We start from the raw sequence: 18531 nt of genomic DNA, 5'->3' as shown, positions 1-18531 counted from the left end.
GAAAGGTTTCATTCAGCAGATGACAGAAGACAAACAAGTCGCGTGTTTGTGCGAAGAGAAAGAAATGATATATTTTTTTTCTTTTTACACGTTTTCTCTCCAAAAGAAACTCTTTAGTAGCTATCCGAGGAACACTCAAGGAGAAATAAGGTCGGTTTTCATGTTTCATTACTATTTTAAAACTTTGCGATTCGCTGCGGAGTCTGTACAATTCATACACAAGCTTACGTACCAGAAAGTTTGTCCTTTAGTCCTTGTTTGAACTTTTTTTGTCTCGGAAATTGTCCCCTAAAGCTTTTTTTTTAATTGAAATTGTTTTTCTTTTAGGCAGAAAATTTCCCGTGGAGGAAAAAAGTAAAGACCAACAAAGTCGAGATAACTTATGTCAGCGACCACACGTGGGTTTGAAACGTTACATGCGGGAGGCATTCAGAAGGTAAGGTTTTTTCTTGTCTTTTCCATGTCAGCTTTTCATTGAAAATTTAGTCAACAAGTTCAGTCTATTTTTCTTCAAACTTCGACGACTAATTTGTTAAAGACTTAATCTAGTTTTTTTATCTGGCTTGTTTTTGAGAATGTTCGCAGTGGTTCCTGCATTGGGTTCCTGCCATGTCAGTAAACAAGATGGCACAATTCGTTAGAATTAAAATAACAAAGACCAGTGAATTAGGGAAGACAAAGTACCTTCTGCAACTTTTAACAAGTGAAAAAATCCCGTAAAATTGGTTAAGAATGTTCCGGGTTTTCCATGGAAAGTTTTGACAGAAGAAACGATACTGTCGAGGAGTTTTGAAGTGCGCTTTTTTTTCGCGGGAAACATTTTTGCGTTTACTTATTTTACGTACAAATAACAACTTAAAATTCACAAAGGAATTAATCACTTCAAAATGTTTCCAATTTTCATTTTAAAATCGTTCAAACTAAGAAGAAAAGACAACAACCTGAGGAAGAACTTGTAAAACGCAACAGTTTTCGGGAGAAACATTTTTGTTACTAAAGCCAAACATACTTTTTTCGGAAAGTTTGTGTTAAAAGTGGATTTTGATATTTCCTTCTCAACTAATATCGATATCGTTTTACTTGCGAAATTTTGTTCAAATTGAGAAATTTTTTTTCACGTTCTTGAAAAACGCGCGAGTTTTGGCGGAAGACATCACATCACTACGGAAACCTTTCCAAGGAAACTGCTTCTGGTTTGGAGTCTCTAGCTTCCTTTATGACATCTTTTTCTGGAATTTTCCTTTCCAAATTGTTCAAATTCTGGAGCACAAAGTAGTCGCAAATGATGATGACTTCTCGCAAAACTCGAATGACTAATACTTTTGCGGAAGGTTTGTGAAGGAGCGATGCCGTGCAGAATATTTTAAATGCCGGAAAGCTAGTAGACGGTGTTAATGAGCAAAAGAATAATCGTTTCGGTTGATTTTATAAGTTTTTGACTCTACACTGTATGAGAGTACAATTCCTACACAACTATTTCGTTAATTGACATTGAATAACCGTTTATTTTGTTGCATCATCTGGTTACATTTAAGCAATTTTTTGAAATTTAGATTTTTGAGAGAAAACCTTCCCGAAATAAAAAAAAAGCATTGTTAGGAGTACTTTGGTTAAGTTTGATTCCCTTCACGCTGTTTTAGTATAATTATCGGAGAAACGCGTTCAGAAAGCTGTTGTAAATATTTTGACTCCACCTACACATTTTTCAACCAAAATTCGTTTATTCCCCTTCAACTTTTAAGTACATTACATATACTTTATACGAGGAAGCGATTGATAAATTTTCCTCTCTGTCTTTTCAGTTTTCAATCTGGCAACGCATTTCCTTACATTAACAATATTCTTTTATTTTCAGTTGTCCCGAGTTTCCTGAGGAACAGTTCTTTACTTGGCCATCTCTGTAACATCTGTCAGTCTCAAATGTCTCAGCACAGCACACCCAATCTCCAATGCCACAGCAGCCCCAACATCCAGATCTCCTATAAGATCAGACTACAATGGCACCATTCAGCAAATCAGCTCTGCCTTTCCAAGCCATGGACGCTGGTCAGTCAAATCTGGGTGGGAATGGGGGGTAAATAAGAGCTCTGGATGAACCTTACAAAGCACACGATACACAGATGATTGGCTCTTCGGCTTAATTTAATTGTAGTTAGATTAATTAATTGGGCCCAAAGGGTTGGGATGGGTCCTCCCCTTAGGCTCCCATGTGGGTTCCTTTGCAGGTTATTCGGCTATCGACTGGAATTCGGATTTTTATTCGGCTTTTTCTTTCAGCTTTTTTTCCTTTCGGTTCTTCAAGATCAAGACTTCTCCTGTGGCTTCACATCGAATTTTTCTTCAGTGGCAGTTCATCATCGACGTTTTTCTCCCGCTTAGTTGCGCATAAGTTTTCTTACTACTACACTTCACTTGACAGTCTGTTAGCACTGGATTAAGTGAAGCTACATTTCGTAAGGTTCAACCAGATATTATAATCAGAGTTAATTTAGGAACTGGAGCTTAAGTCCATTCAACGTCTGAAAGTAGACCAGTTTTGGCAACTCCTTACAGGTTGAATGGTCCTTCTGGTTACAGACAGATACGTAGTTAGTTGATAAGGATTAAGCTAGGCACATAATACTGGGCATAAAGGGACAAACAATGCACTCACTCTAGATCAGAAGAATAGACAACATAGATATTATAGCCACAAGCTGTTTCAACTGTCATGGATAATATTTATTTAACACAATTTGTGTAAAATGTTCATCCAAGAATTACCTGCTGTCATCAAAATTATCGGCTATGAACAGCTGCCAGATTTAAATGTTCTTTAAAATTAACTGAAAGCAGCTGTCAGTTAAAACACTTATCAAATTGCCTGTTGTCAATCAAAGATATCACCGAAAAGTGGATAAACATTTTTTTGTCACGTGTTGTCTGTTGCCACTTAAAATTATCACAGAGCTGAGCTGTCACATAAAACATGTCTGTCAACAAAACTCTCGATCATCAATCAGCAGCTGGATACAACAAAATATTCATCTCAAGTTGTTAGAACTTTTTGGTTAGTTGAAACAGCTACAGCTATTGTATTATAGTAATTATAATTTTTCCAACTGGACTTCATGGAGTGAGGAGACATAAACAGAATAACAGCATCCCAGTATCAGGTATGTGGATTATTATTGTTTTCCGGCTACAAGTTCGGCTCATTCGGCTTTCGACGACCACCGCCTTCATCTTCAATCCAAATTTGACAATGCGTACAATCTATATGCTTGGTATCAACAATGAATTGATAGCAAGCTATCCCTGATTGTGTCTGGGAGACCCTGAGTGTTTCAGTTGAGGTGTCATTACTTTTATGGACATAGAAACACTCTTGGTTTCACTAAACACTACATGTTTTGCTTAGGAGCGCACCCCATGGCAGACTTGATGTGGATTAATAATTAATCCACTCTTAATTATTTAGAGTACAAGCTCTGTAACTTATGACTTATTTCAAATAAAACTCTGAAGACTGCAATGCTGTGATTATCTTTATTTAAAACTACATAAACCATCGTGTGAATTGACTAAACAATTTAAGTTAATTATACTAACAAATGATTCCATTTCAGGGACTTCCGAACTCGTATTACTGAGATAAGACTTTGAAAAACAGAAAGCTGCTAATGTATTTTTTACCTCTACAGGAGTACTAACTCAGATACATTAATAATAACATTTGTTTTCAGGAAATCTTAGTTTCAAGGGGAGTCGATCCCTCAATCAAACTGTTGTAACTAAGTTGCAGTTGTGCACAAATAAAAGAAATCTCAAATTACAAACAGCTGTCAATGTCTTCTCTTTTTTCTGCAATGATTCTAAATAAAAACATTACCACTAACAATTCCATTTCAGGAAATCTTGGTTTGAATAAAAGATATTTGCTCAGTTAAACTCTTGTAACTAAGTTGCGTGTGCTCACAATAAAAGAAATGACAAAACAGTTGTTAATGTCTCCTTTCTTCTAAAATGGTACAAACAAGTACATTACTATACTAACAGTTGATGTTCTGTTTCAGGAAGATTCAATATGTAAGATTAGGTTACTCAAAGACAAACTATTGTAACTAAGTTCCATTTCTTCACAATAAAAAATACAAAAACAATGGTCACGCAGTGTCTTCTCTATAAAGTACTAACATGGACATTACAGAAAAATTACTTGTAAAAGTTTTAGTTTTTAAACAAGAATGTCTCCAATGCCCAGTCATATCAGAAAAATGAAGATGCTGATCTAGACTGCAAGCAGTCCCTTTAATGCTGATCTTTTGTGGATGTACCACGATGGCTTGGATAAATGTTTTCTCATCATAAAGGTAAGATATAAACATTAAACTTCAATCAGATTCTTTTCTTAATGGTTTGTACTTTCTTTTCTTTCACAGTTTGGTTACCACACAGGAATGTTGTTCCAACTTACTATGATGAAGTAGCTGCTTCAATTCTTTACTGTTGTTCAAAATTACTGCAATGGATTGTCAGACGAGCAGCTGATTATATTGTTTACTGTTGTTCCAAATTACTGCGATGAATTATGAAACAAGCAGCTGATTCAATTGTTTACTGCTGTTCTAAATTACTAAGACAAGCTGCTGATTGAATTGTTTATTGTTCTTCTAAATTACTGCAATGGACTGTGAGACAAGCTGCTGATTAAATTATTTACTGTTCTTCTAAATTACTGCGATGGACTGTGAGACGAGCTGCTGATTGAATTGTTTACTGTTGTTCTAAATTACTGCTATGGAATGCGAGGAAAGCAACTGATTGAATTGTTTACTGTTATTCTAAATTAGTGCGATGGATTCTGAGACAAGCTGCTGATTAAATTGTTTACTGTTGTTCTAAATTACTGCGATAGACTGTAAGACAAGTAGCTGATTGAATTGTTTACTGTTATTCTAAATTACTGCAATGGAATGTGAGAAAAGCAGCTGATTGAATTGTTTACTGTTGTTCCAAATTACTGCGATGGACTGTGAGACAAGTTGCTGATTGAATTGTTTCCTGTTGTTCTAAATTACTGCAATGCCGGTAAATGGATTGTGAGACAAGCAGATGATTGAATTGTTTACTCTTCTTCTAAATTACTGCGATGGACTGTGAGACAAGCTGCTAATTGAATTGTTTATTGTTGTTCTAAATTACTGCGATGGACCAAGAGACAACCTGCTGATTGAATTGTTGACTGTTGTTCTAAATTACTGCAATGGATTATGAGACAAGCGGCTGATTGAATTGTTTACTGTTGTTCTAAATTACTGCAATGGATTGTGAGACAAGCAGCTGATTGAATTGTTTACTCTTGTTCTAAATAACTGCAATACCGGTGAATAGATTGTGAGACAAGCAGCTGATTGAATTGTTTACTCTTGTTCTAAATTACTGCGATGGACTGTGAGACAAGCTGCTGATTGAATTGTTTGCTGTTGTTCTAAATCACTGCGATGGACTGTTAGACAACCAGCTGGTTGAATTATTTATCGTTGTTCTAAATTACTGCAATGGACTGTGAGACAAGCAGCTGATTGAATTGTTTATTGTTGTTCTAAATTACTGCAATGGATTGTGAGACAAGCAGCTGATTGAATTGTTTACTCTTGTTCTAAATAACTGCAATGCCGGTGAATAGATTGTGAGACAAGCAGCTGATTCAATTGTTTACTCTTGTTATAAATTACTGCGATGGATTGTGAGACAAGCAGCTGATTGAATTGTTTACCTTTGTTCTAAACTACTGCGATGGACTGTTAGACAAGCAGCTGATTGAATTGTTTATCGTTGTTCTAAATTACTGCGATGGCCTGTGAGACAAGCTGCTGATTGAATTCTTTATTGTTGTTCTAAATTACTGCAATGGACTGTGAGACAAGCAGCTGATTAAATTGTTAGTTGTTGTTCTAAATTACTGTGATGGTCTGTGAGACAAGCAGCTGCTTGAATTGTTTATTGTTGTTCTAAATTACTGCGATGGACTGTGAGACAAGCTGCTGATTGAATTATTTACTGTTCTTCTAAATTACTGCGATGGACTGTGAGATGAGCTGCTGATTGAATTGTTTAACGTTGTTCTCAATTACTAATTAAATGGTATGTACACGTGAGACAAATGCAGCCGATTAAATTGTTTACTGTTGCTCTAAATTACTGCGATGGACTGTTAGACAAGCAGCTGATTGAATTGTTTATCGTTATTCTAAATTACTGCGATGGACTGTGAGACAAGCTGCTGATTGAATTGTTTATTGTTGTTCTAAATTACTGCAATTCACTGTGAGACAAGCAGCTGATTGAATTATTTATTGTTGTTCTAAATTACTGGGATGGACTGTGAGACAAGCAGCTGATTGAATTGTTTATTGTTGTTCTAAATTACTGCGATGAACTGTGAGACAAGCAGCTGATTGAATTGTTTATTGTTGTTCTAAATTACTGCGATGAACTGTGAGAAAAGCTGCTGATTGAATTGTTTATTGTTGTTCTAAATTACTGCAATGGACTATGACACAAGCTGCTGATTGAATTACTTACTGTTATTCTAAATTACTGCATTGGAATGCGAGTAAAGCAGCTGATTGAATCGTTTACTGTTATTCTAAATTAGTGCGATGGATTCTGAGACAAGCTGCTGATTAAATTTTTTACTGTTGTTCTAAATTACTGCGATAGACTGTAAGACAAGTAGCTGATTGAATTGTTTACTGTTGTTCTAAATTACTGCAATGGAATGTGAGAAAAGCACCTGATTGAATTGTTTACTGTTGTTCCAAATTACTGCAATGGATTATGAAACAAGCAGCTGATTCAATTGTTTACTGTTGTTTTAAATTACTGCGATGGACTGTGAGACAAGCAGCTGATTGAATTCTTTACTCTTGTTCTAAATTACTGCAATGGAGTCTGAGACAAGCAGCTGCAACTGCTATGGACTATGAGACAACCTGTTGATTGAATTGTTTCCTGTTGTTCTAAATTACTGCAATGGATTATGAGACAAGTGGCTGATTGAATTTTTTACTTTTGTTCTAAATTACTGCAATAAATTGTGAAACAGGCAGCTGATTGAATTGTTCACTCTTCTTCTAAATTACTGCGATGGTCTGTGAGACAAGCTACTGATTGAATTGTTTATTGTTGTTCTAAATTACTGCTATGGACTATGAGACAAGCTGCTGATTGAATTATTAACTGTTGTTCTAAATTACTGCTATGGACTGTGAGACAAGCTGCTGATTGAATTGTTTACTGTTGTTCTTAATAACTGCAATGGATTGTGAGACAAGCAGCTGATTGAAATGTTTACTCTTGTTCTAAATTACTGCGATGGACTGTGAGACAAGCTGCTGATTGAGTTGTTTATTGTTGTTCTGAATTACTGCGATGCCGACTATGAGACAAGCTGCTGATTGAATTGTTTACTGTTGTTCTCAATTACTGCGGTGGACTATGAGACAACCTGCTGATTGAATTGTTTACTGTTGTTCTAAATTACTCCAATGGATTATGAGACAAGTGGCTGATTGAATTGTTTACTGTTGTTTTAAATTACTGCAATGGATTGTGAGACAAGCAGCTGATTGAATTGTTTACTCTTGTTCTAAATAACTGCAATGCCAATGAATGGCTTTTGAGACAAGCAGCTGAGTCAATTGTTTACTCTTGTTCTAAATTACTGCGATGGACTGTGAGACAAGCTGCTGATTGAATTGTTTACTGTTCTAAATTACTGCGATGGATTGTGAGACAAGCAGCTGATTGAATTGTTTATCGTTGTTCTAAATTACTGCGATGGACTGTGAGACAAGCTGCTGATTGAATTGTTTATTGTTGTTCTAAATTACTGCAATGGACTGTGAGACAAGCAGCTGATTGAATTGTTTATTGTTGTTCTAAATTACTGCAATTGACTGTGAGACAAGCAGCTGATTGAATTGTTTATTGTTGTTCTAAATTACTGCAATGGACTATGAGACAAGCTGCTGATTGAATTAGTTACTGTTGTTCTAAATTACTGCAATGGAATGCGAGGAAAGCAGCTGATTGAATTGTTTACTGTTGTTCTAAATTAGTGCGATGGATTCTGAGACAAGCTGCTGATTGAACTGTTTGTTGTTGTTCTAAATTACTGCAATGGACTATGAGACAACCTGCTGATTGAATTGTTTACTTTTCTTCTAAATTACTGCAATGGATTATGAGACAAGCGGCTGACTGAATTGTTTACTGTTCTAAATTACTGCGATGGACTGTGAGACAAGCTGCTGATTGAATTGTTTGTTGTTCTCCTAAATTACTGCTATGGTCTGTGAGACAAACTGCTGATTGAATTGTTTACTGTTGTTCTAAATTACGACAATGGATTGTGAGACAAGCAGCTGATTGAATTGTTTACTGTTGTTCTAAATTACTGTGGTGGACTGTGAGACAAGCTGCTAATTGAATCAGATCAGATCACAGAAACAGATGTTCAATTGTTGGTCAAATATGAGGACAGAGGAGTTCTATGAATAGCAATCTGTAGGGAATAACTAAGTTTTGCACTCTTCTGTTTACTGAACATGCCTTCTTGAGATTTTTTGTATTCAGGGAAATTAGGAAAATCGAGATATCCTGCCTGCCCTGGTGTTGAAAAGAGACTGGCTTCCTGAAGTACAAGACAAGCAGCTGAACATATTCAACGGCTATCAGTGTCCAAAGCAGTTGCAGAACAGAAGTGTGTCCTGGGGAATATCTGAAGAAAAATAAAACCAGGCAAAATCCAACAATGAATGCAGTTGTCAACTGGTGTCTGCCAGAGGAAAAGAGGTAAAAGAAATTATAATTATTTAGCTTGTCAATGTGAGAGTTGTCAAGTTCTTTCTTTTCTTAGTAATGAGGGATAGAGCATGCAACTTCAAGCACAACAAGTTGGCGTTCTCTAAACCTTGTAATCAGCGTAATCAGGATGTGCTTGTGCTACTTGGCTTATCTACCGAGGTTTCGTTGTTAGAGTATTAAGACTTTCTTTAACATTTATCCCATGTTTGTTGTGAATAAAAATGAGATGAATGTAAATTTAAAAAAAAATCATAAAGCATAATAAATTTTAGAGCCAGGATTAAGCAAACAAAATTAATGTTAAATGCAGCTGTATTTTTTGTTTTCTTGTTATTTTATTTTATCGCATTTTTATTGGCTATGAAAATATAATCTGCAGCTCTGTCTACTAGTCTTGATAACATTATTCAGAATTAGGTTACATAACTTGCTATAATTACAGAACTATAGTACCAGGAAGTTAGGAACCAATCTGATAACATGTATTATGGTAACATTATTTAGCTGAAACAAATCTGTTATGACAAAACTACAGTACCTGGAAGTTAAGAAACTGATAAAATTACAGCTATTTGGTTTTTATAACTTCTGTTGTTCCATCTCTGCAACAGACCTCATATCCTGCTTGCCATGAAGACTGCCATTCCTCACATCACTTCTAGAATTTTTACAGTGCACAAAATCTGAAGGAAAGGGAAAACCATGGATACAAGGAAGTGTTATCAAGGTATGAAAAATGCCATGAATTAAAATTGATTGCCCTATCCAACATCTTTTGGTCTACATCCAGAAGTGGAATCAAACAAAATCTGAAACTGATACAACTATTGATGTTATTAGTGATAGCAAGCTGTTTTTCTTGTTTGTTTGTTTATTTGTTAATTAACTGTTCTTTCATTATTACCTGTGTGTGTGTGTTACTCAATCTGAATTGTGCATGTAAAAGACCATTAAATTAGTATAACAATCTCGTTGCTTTTCAATAATTATGCTAGGATGATCATTGCAACATCCTGCAAGATCTTGTTAATGCTGCTTTGGCATTTTCATCAAAAATTAAGAGTCCTTTAGAAACATTGTTTGGATGACTGCATGTGCACATCTTAATCTCTCCAGTAGAAATAAAAGGAAGAAGCACCATGTGACAACCCAAATATCTTTGAGCATGTTTTGCAGTTGTCTGACCTTCCGTGATAATCTTGCTAAGTTTTTCACCACTGATATAATTTGGTTATAATTTGTAACTTTTTGGTTTCTGTCAGGATATGAGCAAGTTTAGCAAGGGAATAATCCAGATGAATGCCTAGATACAAACAGATGCAGCCTAGTTTGAGGACAGAAGAATTTCAACATGATATCAAGTTCAAGACTACTTCAGAAAATCATTGTTTTAGTTTTACGACTAATTGTGAGTAACTGGCGCAGTAGTTGAGTGGTTAGACAAGTAGTTTTGAGATCAGATTTCTTTGTCAAGCTTTCAGGTTCCTGCACTTGCAATGTGTGATTAAATGGGACAGTTACGCTCCCTGTAGTCTTAATCCACACAGGGGATAGATGGAGTTACTGGTAAATTTTGGGGGAAATCAGACTAAATGTTGGGGTATTCTTGCATTGGACTAGCATGCCATCAAGGGTGAAGTACTTTCAAAATGCTCTAGTTGCCTTATAAAACAGAAGCCAGGCAGATAATTACTGGCCTGGTGACTGTCACACTCCTTGAAGTGCATTTAAATGAAACAGACTATTTAGCACCTTAGACTTTTCTTCCATTTTCAGTAAGCATTTTCGGAAAGCTAATTGATCCAAATTAACTGAAAAAAATAATACATTCACCTTTGCTCAAGGAAGTGCACCCATGAACAACATGAGGTCATGTGCATTTAAATAGCTACCCTAACCCGATTACAGTCTCCTTGGGATATATGTAGTCATGAGGTCATAATAGCTCGTAGGTTCTCATGAGGTAAACGATTGGAATAAAATTAGGCACCCTATTCAAATGGTTCCTGGCATTTTCTTGGGCTCAGGTGTGAATCAACTGAACACAGTTTTAAGCATCTCTGTATCAATGTTTCGGCTGAGTATACATTCTGCAAATTATTGAATGATGTTTTATTTGAAGTTTGGCAAAGTCTGTTTTGTGTATGTGTTCATCAGGAGGTTAGTGACTCATCAGTTCAGTGTTATCTGTTGTTTTCTGAGCATGAAGCAACTATGTGCATTTTTGTACTACTTCACTCTGGAAAAATCCCTGGTAAGATTCTTCGCATGGTCCAGCTTTAGGACCCTGTGAAATCTATGGGATTCTGTTAATGACAATAATCATATTGAAATAGTATATCCTTAATAGATTTTGTAGAATCCTGCAAAATCTGACAGGCTTATGCAATATCCAATAGAGAATTTTACCAAGATTATTCAAGATCTGTGTAGTATCCTGCAAGATCTTTGAATATCGTTGAAGATTACATAAGAAGATTCTTAAGGATTCCTGACAAGATCCTTGAGAAACTTTTAAAGATTTCACACTGGGTAAAAGTCCATTGCTGGGTTACCCGTCATTGTGTTGGTTTTCCCTAAAAATTTGCCAGTACCCATTTGTACACTTGTAAGGAGAAAGACAATGTGGAATAAAATTTCTTGTCTAAGGACATAATACACTGGCACCATCAGGACTTGACCAACTGTTCGTCAGTTCAAAAATCACTTGCAATAATATAACCACTCAACTACATATAATAGGCTGAAGTTTCAGTTTCTTCCATGCCATTTAGTCAGTCATCATGTCAATCTTTAATCAATCAATGGTCAATCTTTGGGTCTAGACACTTCAGGCCATACAAGATGTATTAAAATAGGAATGGACAACAATACTTTTATGACACTTCATCATAGTTTTATTTTCAAAAAAATAAATGACAGGAACTTACCCTCCACCCAATTCTCAAAGTTGTTTTTCTTGTTACTGAACAACATTCTTTGAGGAGGGGGTAGGGGGATATAAAAGAAATCTACATAAAAAAAATTAACACAGGCTACAATAGAGAAAGTGTCATAAAGACTTCTTTGTCACATGCTATGGCCTAGACTCTTTGATAATTATGCAAGTTAGGTTTCTATAAGAAGACGGTGAACACATTGCGAAGAAAATGAAAATACATCTTAGAGCAAAAATTTTCAATCAAATTGAACTTGGAACAGCTGAACTCTTCTTATTAATGCTTGCAAAACTAACATATAATGCAACAAGCAGTAACCTGCTAATGCATGCAGAGTATCAAGTTCCAAGTGGATTGATAAATTTGTTATTTTTATCAACAGACTTTGGCATTAAACTTATTGTAGGTAAACCACCGAATGTAATATTGTTAATAAAATTGATAATATTGGCAGAAATCAAATCGTCTGACTATGTTATTGGTGTTGTTTTAGTCTTAGAATTTGTTCAACCTCATTAACCCTTTAAGCCCTAATAGTGATCAGCATCAAATTTCTCCTTGTAATATCAATGCTTACTCAACCCCTGGGGTCATGAGAATTAAGGATATGATCACCCAAGGTGAATTTTCTTGATATTTTAATACTTTCTCCCCAGTACTTTATAATAAAAGTATGGGGACGAGATGGAAGAAATTGTACTTTGATATTAGGGGTTAGAGGGTTGATAGGGGTTTTCTTCCCTGTCTTAAGAACTTCCCACATGAGGGAGGGGGTATTAACAAGCCAACATTGAATGTACTGTTGTTCATATGACCCTTCATATGGTTGGTCTATCGGAGGGTAATGCCTGAGGCCGCAGGATTGACCAGAAAATGAACAGTTACCAGAACAAAGCAAAGTTTTGATGCAGGGCTCAAAGTTAGCGACCAGCTGGTCGTATATGCGACTAGATTTTTTATTTTGCGCCTAAAAAATTTTATGTGATCGCACTCACGCGCCTAAAAACGCCCAAGCTCAGTGCGCCTGAATCGGGGCCACTTTGTTTCCTCACCTGACAATTCTTGTGTACTCTGCCTGGTTAACACGAAACAGAAGCTTGAAATAATAAATTCAAATGTGGATGTAACGCAATTAGGTTCCACATAAGCAAGTTACACCGTTTTTCTTATATCAGTGTGTGTTTTATTTGTTGTTTACTTCAAGTCCATTTCTTGTCCGTGTGTCATCCCACCCCAGATTTTACCCCAGACTCTTCTTGGTTATGTAACCGCACCTCTGACACGTACGTACAAGTGAAGGCAACCTTCTGAAACACGTGCTTCTCACGCAATTTGGTTTGCTTTGCCGATTAACGAGTCAAGAATTTTTAAACAATCTGGTTTGAGACTTTTTTTCTTCAAGGTACGAACAAGAGTTACAGTTAAGTCAATGCGCTGTCAACAATCTAATTTATTCTCTTTTTTGAAATGTTCATTTACAAAAAGAAAATTTATTCTCAAACAGCTGGCCGCTGCCTTCCAGCACATTTGACCCAACTCCAGCAGTTGTGAAGTGGTTAAACAGTGAACAGTGATCAAGGCGAGCTAACCTTGCCTACAGAAAGTAGCCAAATGAATTACTTTCAGTCAGGTGATCCGTGGGGCTTGAAGGATTTCGTCTGATCGAGAGGATTCAATGACGTTATTCCTTACCTTCGTTTTGTCTTATTATCTTGTTGAATGTACCATAACATGTAATATTCAAAAAAATGTAACAGTTTTATTGCTATCTCAAATGTACAGTAAGAGACTGAAAGAAACAAACACACGATTGAAATAAAAGATTACCATGCTGATTAACGATTGGCAAGCGAAAATAAGAAAAAGAAATTAACAAGGTGTCGGTGTCGTCATGATACCATTATCAACGATCACTAATAAAATGTCTGAAGCTTCTGATTTTTCTTTTTGGTGCTACCAGTATTTTAAGTTGTGCTCCTAAAATTTTTAGCTGTGCGCCTAAAATTTCGGAAATGCACCTAGAAATTTACACCTGGTAGCACGGGTGCTCTCAAAGCCAAAAATAAACTTTGAGCCCTGTGATGGTAACTGTGAATTTTGTGGACAATCTTTGAGTAGAGGGCATTATCATCTGATATACCAGCCATCCAGAAAGGGGTTTATTTTTTTAAAATGCACTGATTGATTTCTGAAATGCTCATGTTTTACTGTGAAAAAGTGATAATTTCTGTGTGATTGTTCACAAATTAATACAAGGTGACTGGTTTACTTGATCTTTTTATACTATAACTATTCTAATCTAACACCAGTAAAAGAAATCAAGTAACGGGTCAGCTTACTTTAATTTGCCAGCAGGTCATGCGGTATAACCATCATTGGTGTAAGACCTTAAACATGATTTTCTTTCAATGTTTTTTCTTGTTCTTGCCAAACAGTTTTGTAACTGCCATCCAGTTTTGTACAAGGTGACATATTTTATGCAATAAGTGCAGGTGCAGAAATTAATCAGTGGGTTATAAATCAAAATATTCCTCCCACTGTCAAAGTATTGTAAACATATTCAAAAGTTCCCTGCTTCAAGTCAAATAGATGCAAGTTTCACAAAACTGAACCCACATGGCCTTGGCAATTGTACTTGATTTTAAGGACAGTGTCTACTTTTGTTACTGTGCATATGATACTCGAGTTTCCTATGGGTGGTGCCTACTAATATAAGGATATTAATTTTTGCACAGTTTAAAACTATGCGGAGAAAGCAAAACTTAGCAAGTGCTCTTGGTAGCCAAAAGGAAAATTGGGGGTAACCGTGCATTTTTCAGAGATACAAAAGCTTCAATTTCGAACAAAATGCCATACATTTCTTTGTATTTTACTGTTTTTTAGCATAATTGTTGCTTAGTTATCTCAAAAAAATGCGTGGTTACCCCCAGTTTTCTTTTTGGATTTCAATAGCCCTTGCTAAAATCTGCTTTCCCTGCATAGTCATAAACCGTGCAAAAATACTTCGGTATTTTTGGTACTAGGCACCGTCCTTAAGAATTCAGTTGGTTTCTTTCTCTCAGTGTTCTAGAATTGTTTTGCAACTTAGTGAAGGTATCATGGCACCATTTTCAAAATACCTGTAAAATTTCTCCTTTAAGGAGGGAGGGACTGGCAATCTGTCCAATGATAGGATAAGGGGATTAGATTCTGTAGAAACTGTGGTGCTGCGTCAGTGGGGAGTAGAAAAGAAGGTTTGGTTTATCAACTGAGTTGATAACTAAAGATAAAATGGCCACCATAGAGAGATTCAAGTGCTGATGCTTCAGGCTAACACTCAAAACATCATCACTTCAATCTCTTTATGATGGCCAATTTATCTTTAGTTATCAACTATGTTGATAAACCAAACATTCGTGTCCAATTATAGACTGTCAGCAGTCTGTCCTTCTTTTTGTCATCCTGCAGGGAACTGTTGATGTTTTAATAATTGCAGCAAGAAAAGAAGTCACATGAAAACTTTTTATTCGGCCAAAAATAATTATGTTAGCTAGATTCTGACACAGACATTTTAATAAAGAGGCTCGGCGAAAGGTGCTAATGTAGGGACGATTCTGGCAGGTATTTTAGAGATGTCCTTTAACATTACTGGGTATTTTTGAACAAGAGCTAAAAGGCATGATCTTTCCACTCTTAATCTGTATTTAACCATGGAATTGTAAAACAGTTACTGGTTAAAATAAATGATGCATTTACTTACAACAACGTAGTTTTTTACGAGTCCCTTCCCGTCATATAAACCTCCATTTTCATCACGGCAAGAACAAGGCGAGTGGCGAGGATTAACCCCCAGGCCCTCTTGTGGACCTCGTTTGTGACCGAGTGGAAACTGGGATAAACAAATGCAAAAATGTGGCGGTTCTCACCATCTAAACTTGGCTGCACTGTAAAACCTACAGCGACAGTATTGGGAAAATTTTCTGCACAGCCCGATACATTTATTATGCATGCTGATGTATTACCCAGTCATTTCCCAGCATTTCAAGTTGAGATTTTATTAAATCCGAAAGGAAAAGAACAGTGATTCGAAATCGAGGCTAATACATTTGAATTGTAGATTATTACTAATTTTATTCCTCTTTTTCTCACACCCATCACAACCACGAGGAACTTGAACCAAGATGGACAACGGCAAAACCCAACTCCGTCCTTATAGCTGTTTCCTGGACAAAATATTTCAAAACGTTGATGTTAATGTGGTGGTTTATTTCATGGAGTACCGTCCATGCCACCATATGTCAGACTTCAATCTCTGTTCATACCTGTCTTGAGTTGATGGTCAGCAACCGACGGCGTGCCAGGACATTCAACGTGGAAGAATTCAATATTCGAAAGGTATTTCCCCGATATCACTCCTTTCCTATTTTCCTAGCGGAGAACGTTGTTGTAAATTAAGGGAAATGAAACGTGGAGTAGGTAGATGTAGTGATTGTTTCTTAAGAGTTTGTGGTTTTTAAGACATAGATCCCTGTAGATCCTTGTAACGAGGGGTTTAACTTTCCCTGCTAGCAGGTCTCAGACAGCGAGAAGGAGAGAGACCTCTGCCAGCCCAGTGGTACTTGATGTCTACAACGAATCCCCTCATAATGCTTTGTACCTGTCAAATCACCTCCACTCGGCACATCCTCTCATCCCTAGCTCTTCCAAAAAGAATGAGAATCCCTTCCCACAAGCCAATCGGCTTGCGATAAGTTACACAAATAAAGAAAAAAGAAAGAAAATAGACATCATACTTTTATTTACATTATGCCATAGCCAAACAATTTACCTAAAAACTAGCCTGCGAGCAAGCTCTCTTGGGGGTGGGGGGCGCCCCCCACCCCCAAGAGAGCTTGCTCGCAGGCTACCTAAAAACTGAATTATGTGTTTCATTTCGATTTCCGGTCTCCAGATTCTCTGTTTTAGGTACAACCCGCATCAAGTACTGAGCAATTATAATGGGTAGGAGTATTGCCATAAGTCAGCTTCCCTTGCTTGGATAGCATATTTGGTTCAATGAATTGGCTTAAATTGCTGAACAAATAATTACCAGCTTTTCAGTGGAACTTTGCAGTGGGTTAAGAAGGTAAATTTTCAGCGATGGGATATGAGTCAATTTATACCTCCTTCATTTCGAACAATTAACCTGTTCAATATGCAAATCAAACATGCACGATATGATTCAAGCTTACTTAAGGAATTAGTTTGTGCATGAAAGAATGATCAATTTCTTGTTATTTAAATGCAGAAGTTGTTTTGATTCCCGGACTCATTTCCAAAGAGACAGAATTCCTCTGATCCTGGTGAGTAGTTTTGTTTGTTATTTTCAGAAACATTTAAATTTGTGTGCCCAATGAGAAAGCTGACAGATTTTCTTGAATTGCAAATATATTACTTTTTAATGATAAATTATATAATTTACAAATTAAATAGGAGGACTCCAGAAATAAATAACTAGAAATTCTTCCTCTCCCACACCTTACCTCCTCACATGTATAAAAGGAAAATTGATAACTTATGTCAGGGGGGGAGGGGGTGGTGATGAAAACATTTTTTCACATTACTAAATTGTTTCCTCCCATCCAGATATCACGCTCAGAATGGCTCAATTTGGAAACAGAGATGAAACTTTGGGATAAAAGTCTATTAAGAAGGTGAGATATTATATTAATTTCCTTCTCATTTGCAGGGCGATTGGCATCAAATTTCCCCTCAGATATTTTTAGATAATCAACTGTGAAAAGTTTAGCCAGAGCTTATACATGTAATTTCATTCCTGTGCACATTGTCATGTGAACATGGCCAGTGCATTTTAATGCCCAGAGAAATTTTGCACAGTGGCTATGTTACTTTGAAATAATTTACAAGATCATAATTTGTTTTTAGAAAATCTACATTGCTTAGTCATATCTTGTTAATAGATTTTATCTGTCTTGGATTTTAGTTCCAAGTTTTATTCACAAGTCAACGGAAAGGAAGGGTATCAGAACACTGGTGGATTGGACTGCAGACTGCGGACGGAGGACTGCACAAGTCAGTAGGCCTTAAGGTTTATTTCTTGAAAACTTTAGCTTACAATATGTAGTTAAAAGTGATGGTTCATTGTTCAAAACCGGGATTGAAAGTTAATCCAGATTATGGCTTTGGTTTCACTTGCCAAAAAAAGTCAGAAGAAGTATCTCAAAATCAAAAAATTAAGCATTGTGCAATTCACAATAATGTTTCTGCTAACTAAGGTAAACCACTGATTCCAAAATTGAAACACAGGAAATGTTAAATCCTGAATTCAAAATTAGAACTTATTCTGGATTAGCATGATCGTGCTTTGAACACTCAGGCCACGGTCTCCATAGTTTCATTATTTTATAAGAAGGTCTGATTGACAGTGTTTTTGCTCAATTCTCAGATATCATGTAAAATTCAACTCATTTCTCAGCCTTAAGTTTACCTCTTCACTTCAGAAGTACTACTCCACAGATTTCATTTGCAGTTGCAAAAGTTGGAATCATTAGAATCATTCTGCCACACTTCAGGATCCCACCCGCATAACCAACTTGTATAGCAAAACAAACAGCACCAAAGAAAAGTATTGCTCAGTAGCTTTCATTTGAATAGTCACACTTCAGGATTTCATCCACAGACTTAAAAATAAGAACCACCTCATACGGCATAACAGGAAAGTACTGCTCAGTAGCTGTCATTTGAATGGTTGCACTTGACG

General features: G+C 36.3%; 2 protein-coding genes and 1 long non-coding RNA gene across 6 annotated transcripts; 2 read left to right on the top strand and 1 right to left on the bottom strand.

Moving 5' to 3' along the window:
• Positions 1 to 1984, top strand: LOC146449473 (uncharacterized). Its single transcript, XR_014860618.1, has 3 exons — positions 1 to 150; positions 328 to 436; positions 1856 to 1984. It is a non-coding gene; the product is annotated as an uncharacterized LOC146449473 (long non-coding RNA).
• Positions 1716 to 12510, bottom strand: LOC146449472 (uncharacterized). 3 transcript variants are annotated; one of them, XM_085101464.1, is made up of 3 exons: positions 11784 to 12510; positions 9467 to 9536; positions 1716 to 1979 (listed from the first exon to the last, which is right to left on the bottom strand). In XM_085101464.1, the coding sequence occupies exons 1-3, from the start codon at positions 11827 to 11829 to the stop codon at positions 1832 to 1834; spliced, it is 264 nt and encodes an 87-aa protein (XP_084957590.1). In that variant the 5' UTR covers positions 11830 to 12510; the 3' UTR covers positions 1716 to 1831. The 3 variants fall into 3 exon arrangements, 2 of the variants coding, with proteins under 2 accessions (XP_084957590.1, XP_084957589.1); XM_085101463.1 differs by lacking the exon at positions 1716 to 1979 and adding an exon at positions 7650 to 8767; XR_014860617.1 differs by lacking the exons at positions 1716 to 1979; positions 11784 to 12510 and adding an exon at positions 8649 to 8767 and having other exon boundaries at positions 9392 to 9530.
• A 3164-nt stretch (positions 12511 to 15674) lies between these two features.
• LOC146449471 (uncharacterized) lies at positions 15675 to 18531 on the top strand. 2 transcript variants are annotated; one of them, XR_014860668.1, is made up of 4 exons: positions 15675 to 16166; positions 17059 to 17113; positions 17397 to 17464; positions 17755 to 17886. XR_014860668.1 is itself a non-coding variant. In XM_085101701.1 (3 exons), exons 1-3 carry the CDS (start codon positions 16020 to 16022, stop codon positions 17849 to 17851), a joined length of 312 nt encoding a protein of 103 aa, XP_084957827.1. In that variant the 5' UTR covers positions 15675 to 16019; the 3' UTR covers positions 17852 to 18531. The 2 variants fall into 2 exon arrangements, 1 of the variants encoding a protein (XP_084957827.1); XM_085101701.1 differs by lacking the exon at positions 17059 to 17113 and having other exon boundaries at positions 17755 to 18531.

This window comes from Pavona decussata, unplaced genomic scaffold (assembly GCF_977016875.1).
Source record: "Pavona decussata unplaced genomic scaffold, jaPavDecu1.1 SCAFFOLD_602, whole genome shotgun sequence".
Classification (NCBI taxonomy): Eukaryota; Metazoa; Cnidaria; class Anthozoa; order Scleractinia; family Agariciidae; genus Pavona; species Pavona decussata.
Note: the sequence above shows the minus strand (reverse complement) of the source record. Positions and strands in the feature narration are given on the sequence as shown.

Excerpts from the sequence above, each read along its gene's own strand:
- LOC146449471 (XM_085101701.1), top strand. The coding sequence starts at position 16,020 with ATGTTAATGTGGTGGTTTATTTCATGGAGTACCGTCCATGCCACCATA. Across the intron at positions 16,167-17,396 it reads AAGAATTCAATATTCGAAAG|ATATCACGCTCAGAATGGCT; the intron begins GTATTTCCCCGA and ends CCTCCCATCCAG. Across the intron at positions 17,465-17,754 it reads GATAAAAGTCTATTAAGAAG|TTCCAAGTTTTATTCACAAG; the intron begins GTGAGATATTAT and ends CTTGGATTTTAG.
- LOC146449472 (XM_085101463.1), bottom strand. The coding sequence starts at position 11,829 with ATGTTGTTCAGTAACAAGAAAAACAACTTTGAGAATTGGGTGGAGG. Across the intron at positions 9,537-11,783 it reads CTTTGAGAATTGGGTGGAGG|ATTTTGTGCACTGTAAAAAT; the intron begins GTAAGTTCCTGT and ends CCTTTCCTTCAG. Across the intron at positions 8,768-9,466 it reads CATGGCAAGCAGGATATGAG|ATATTCCCCAGGACACACTT; the intron begins GTCTGTTGCAGA and ends ATTTTTCTTCAG.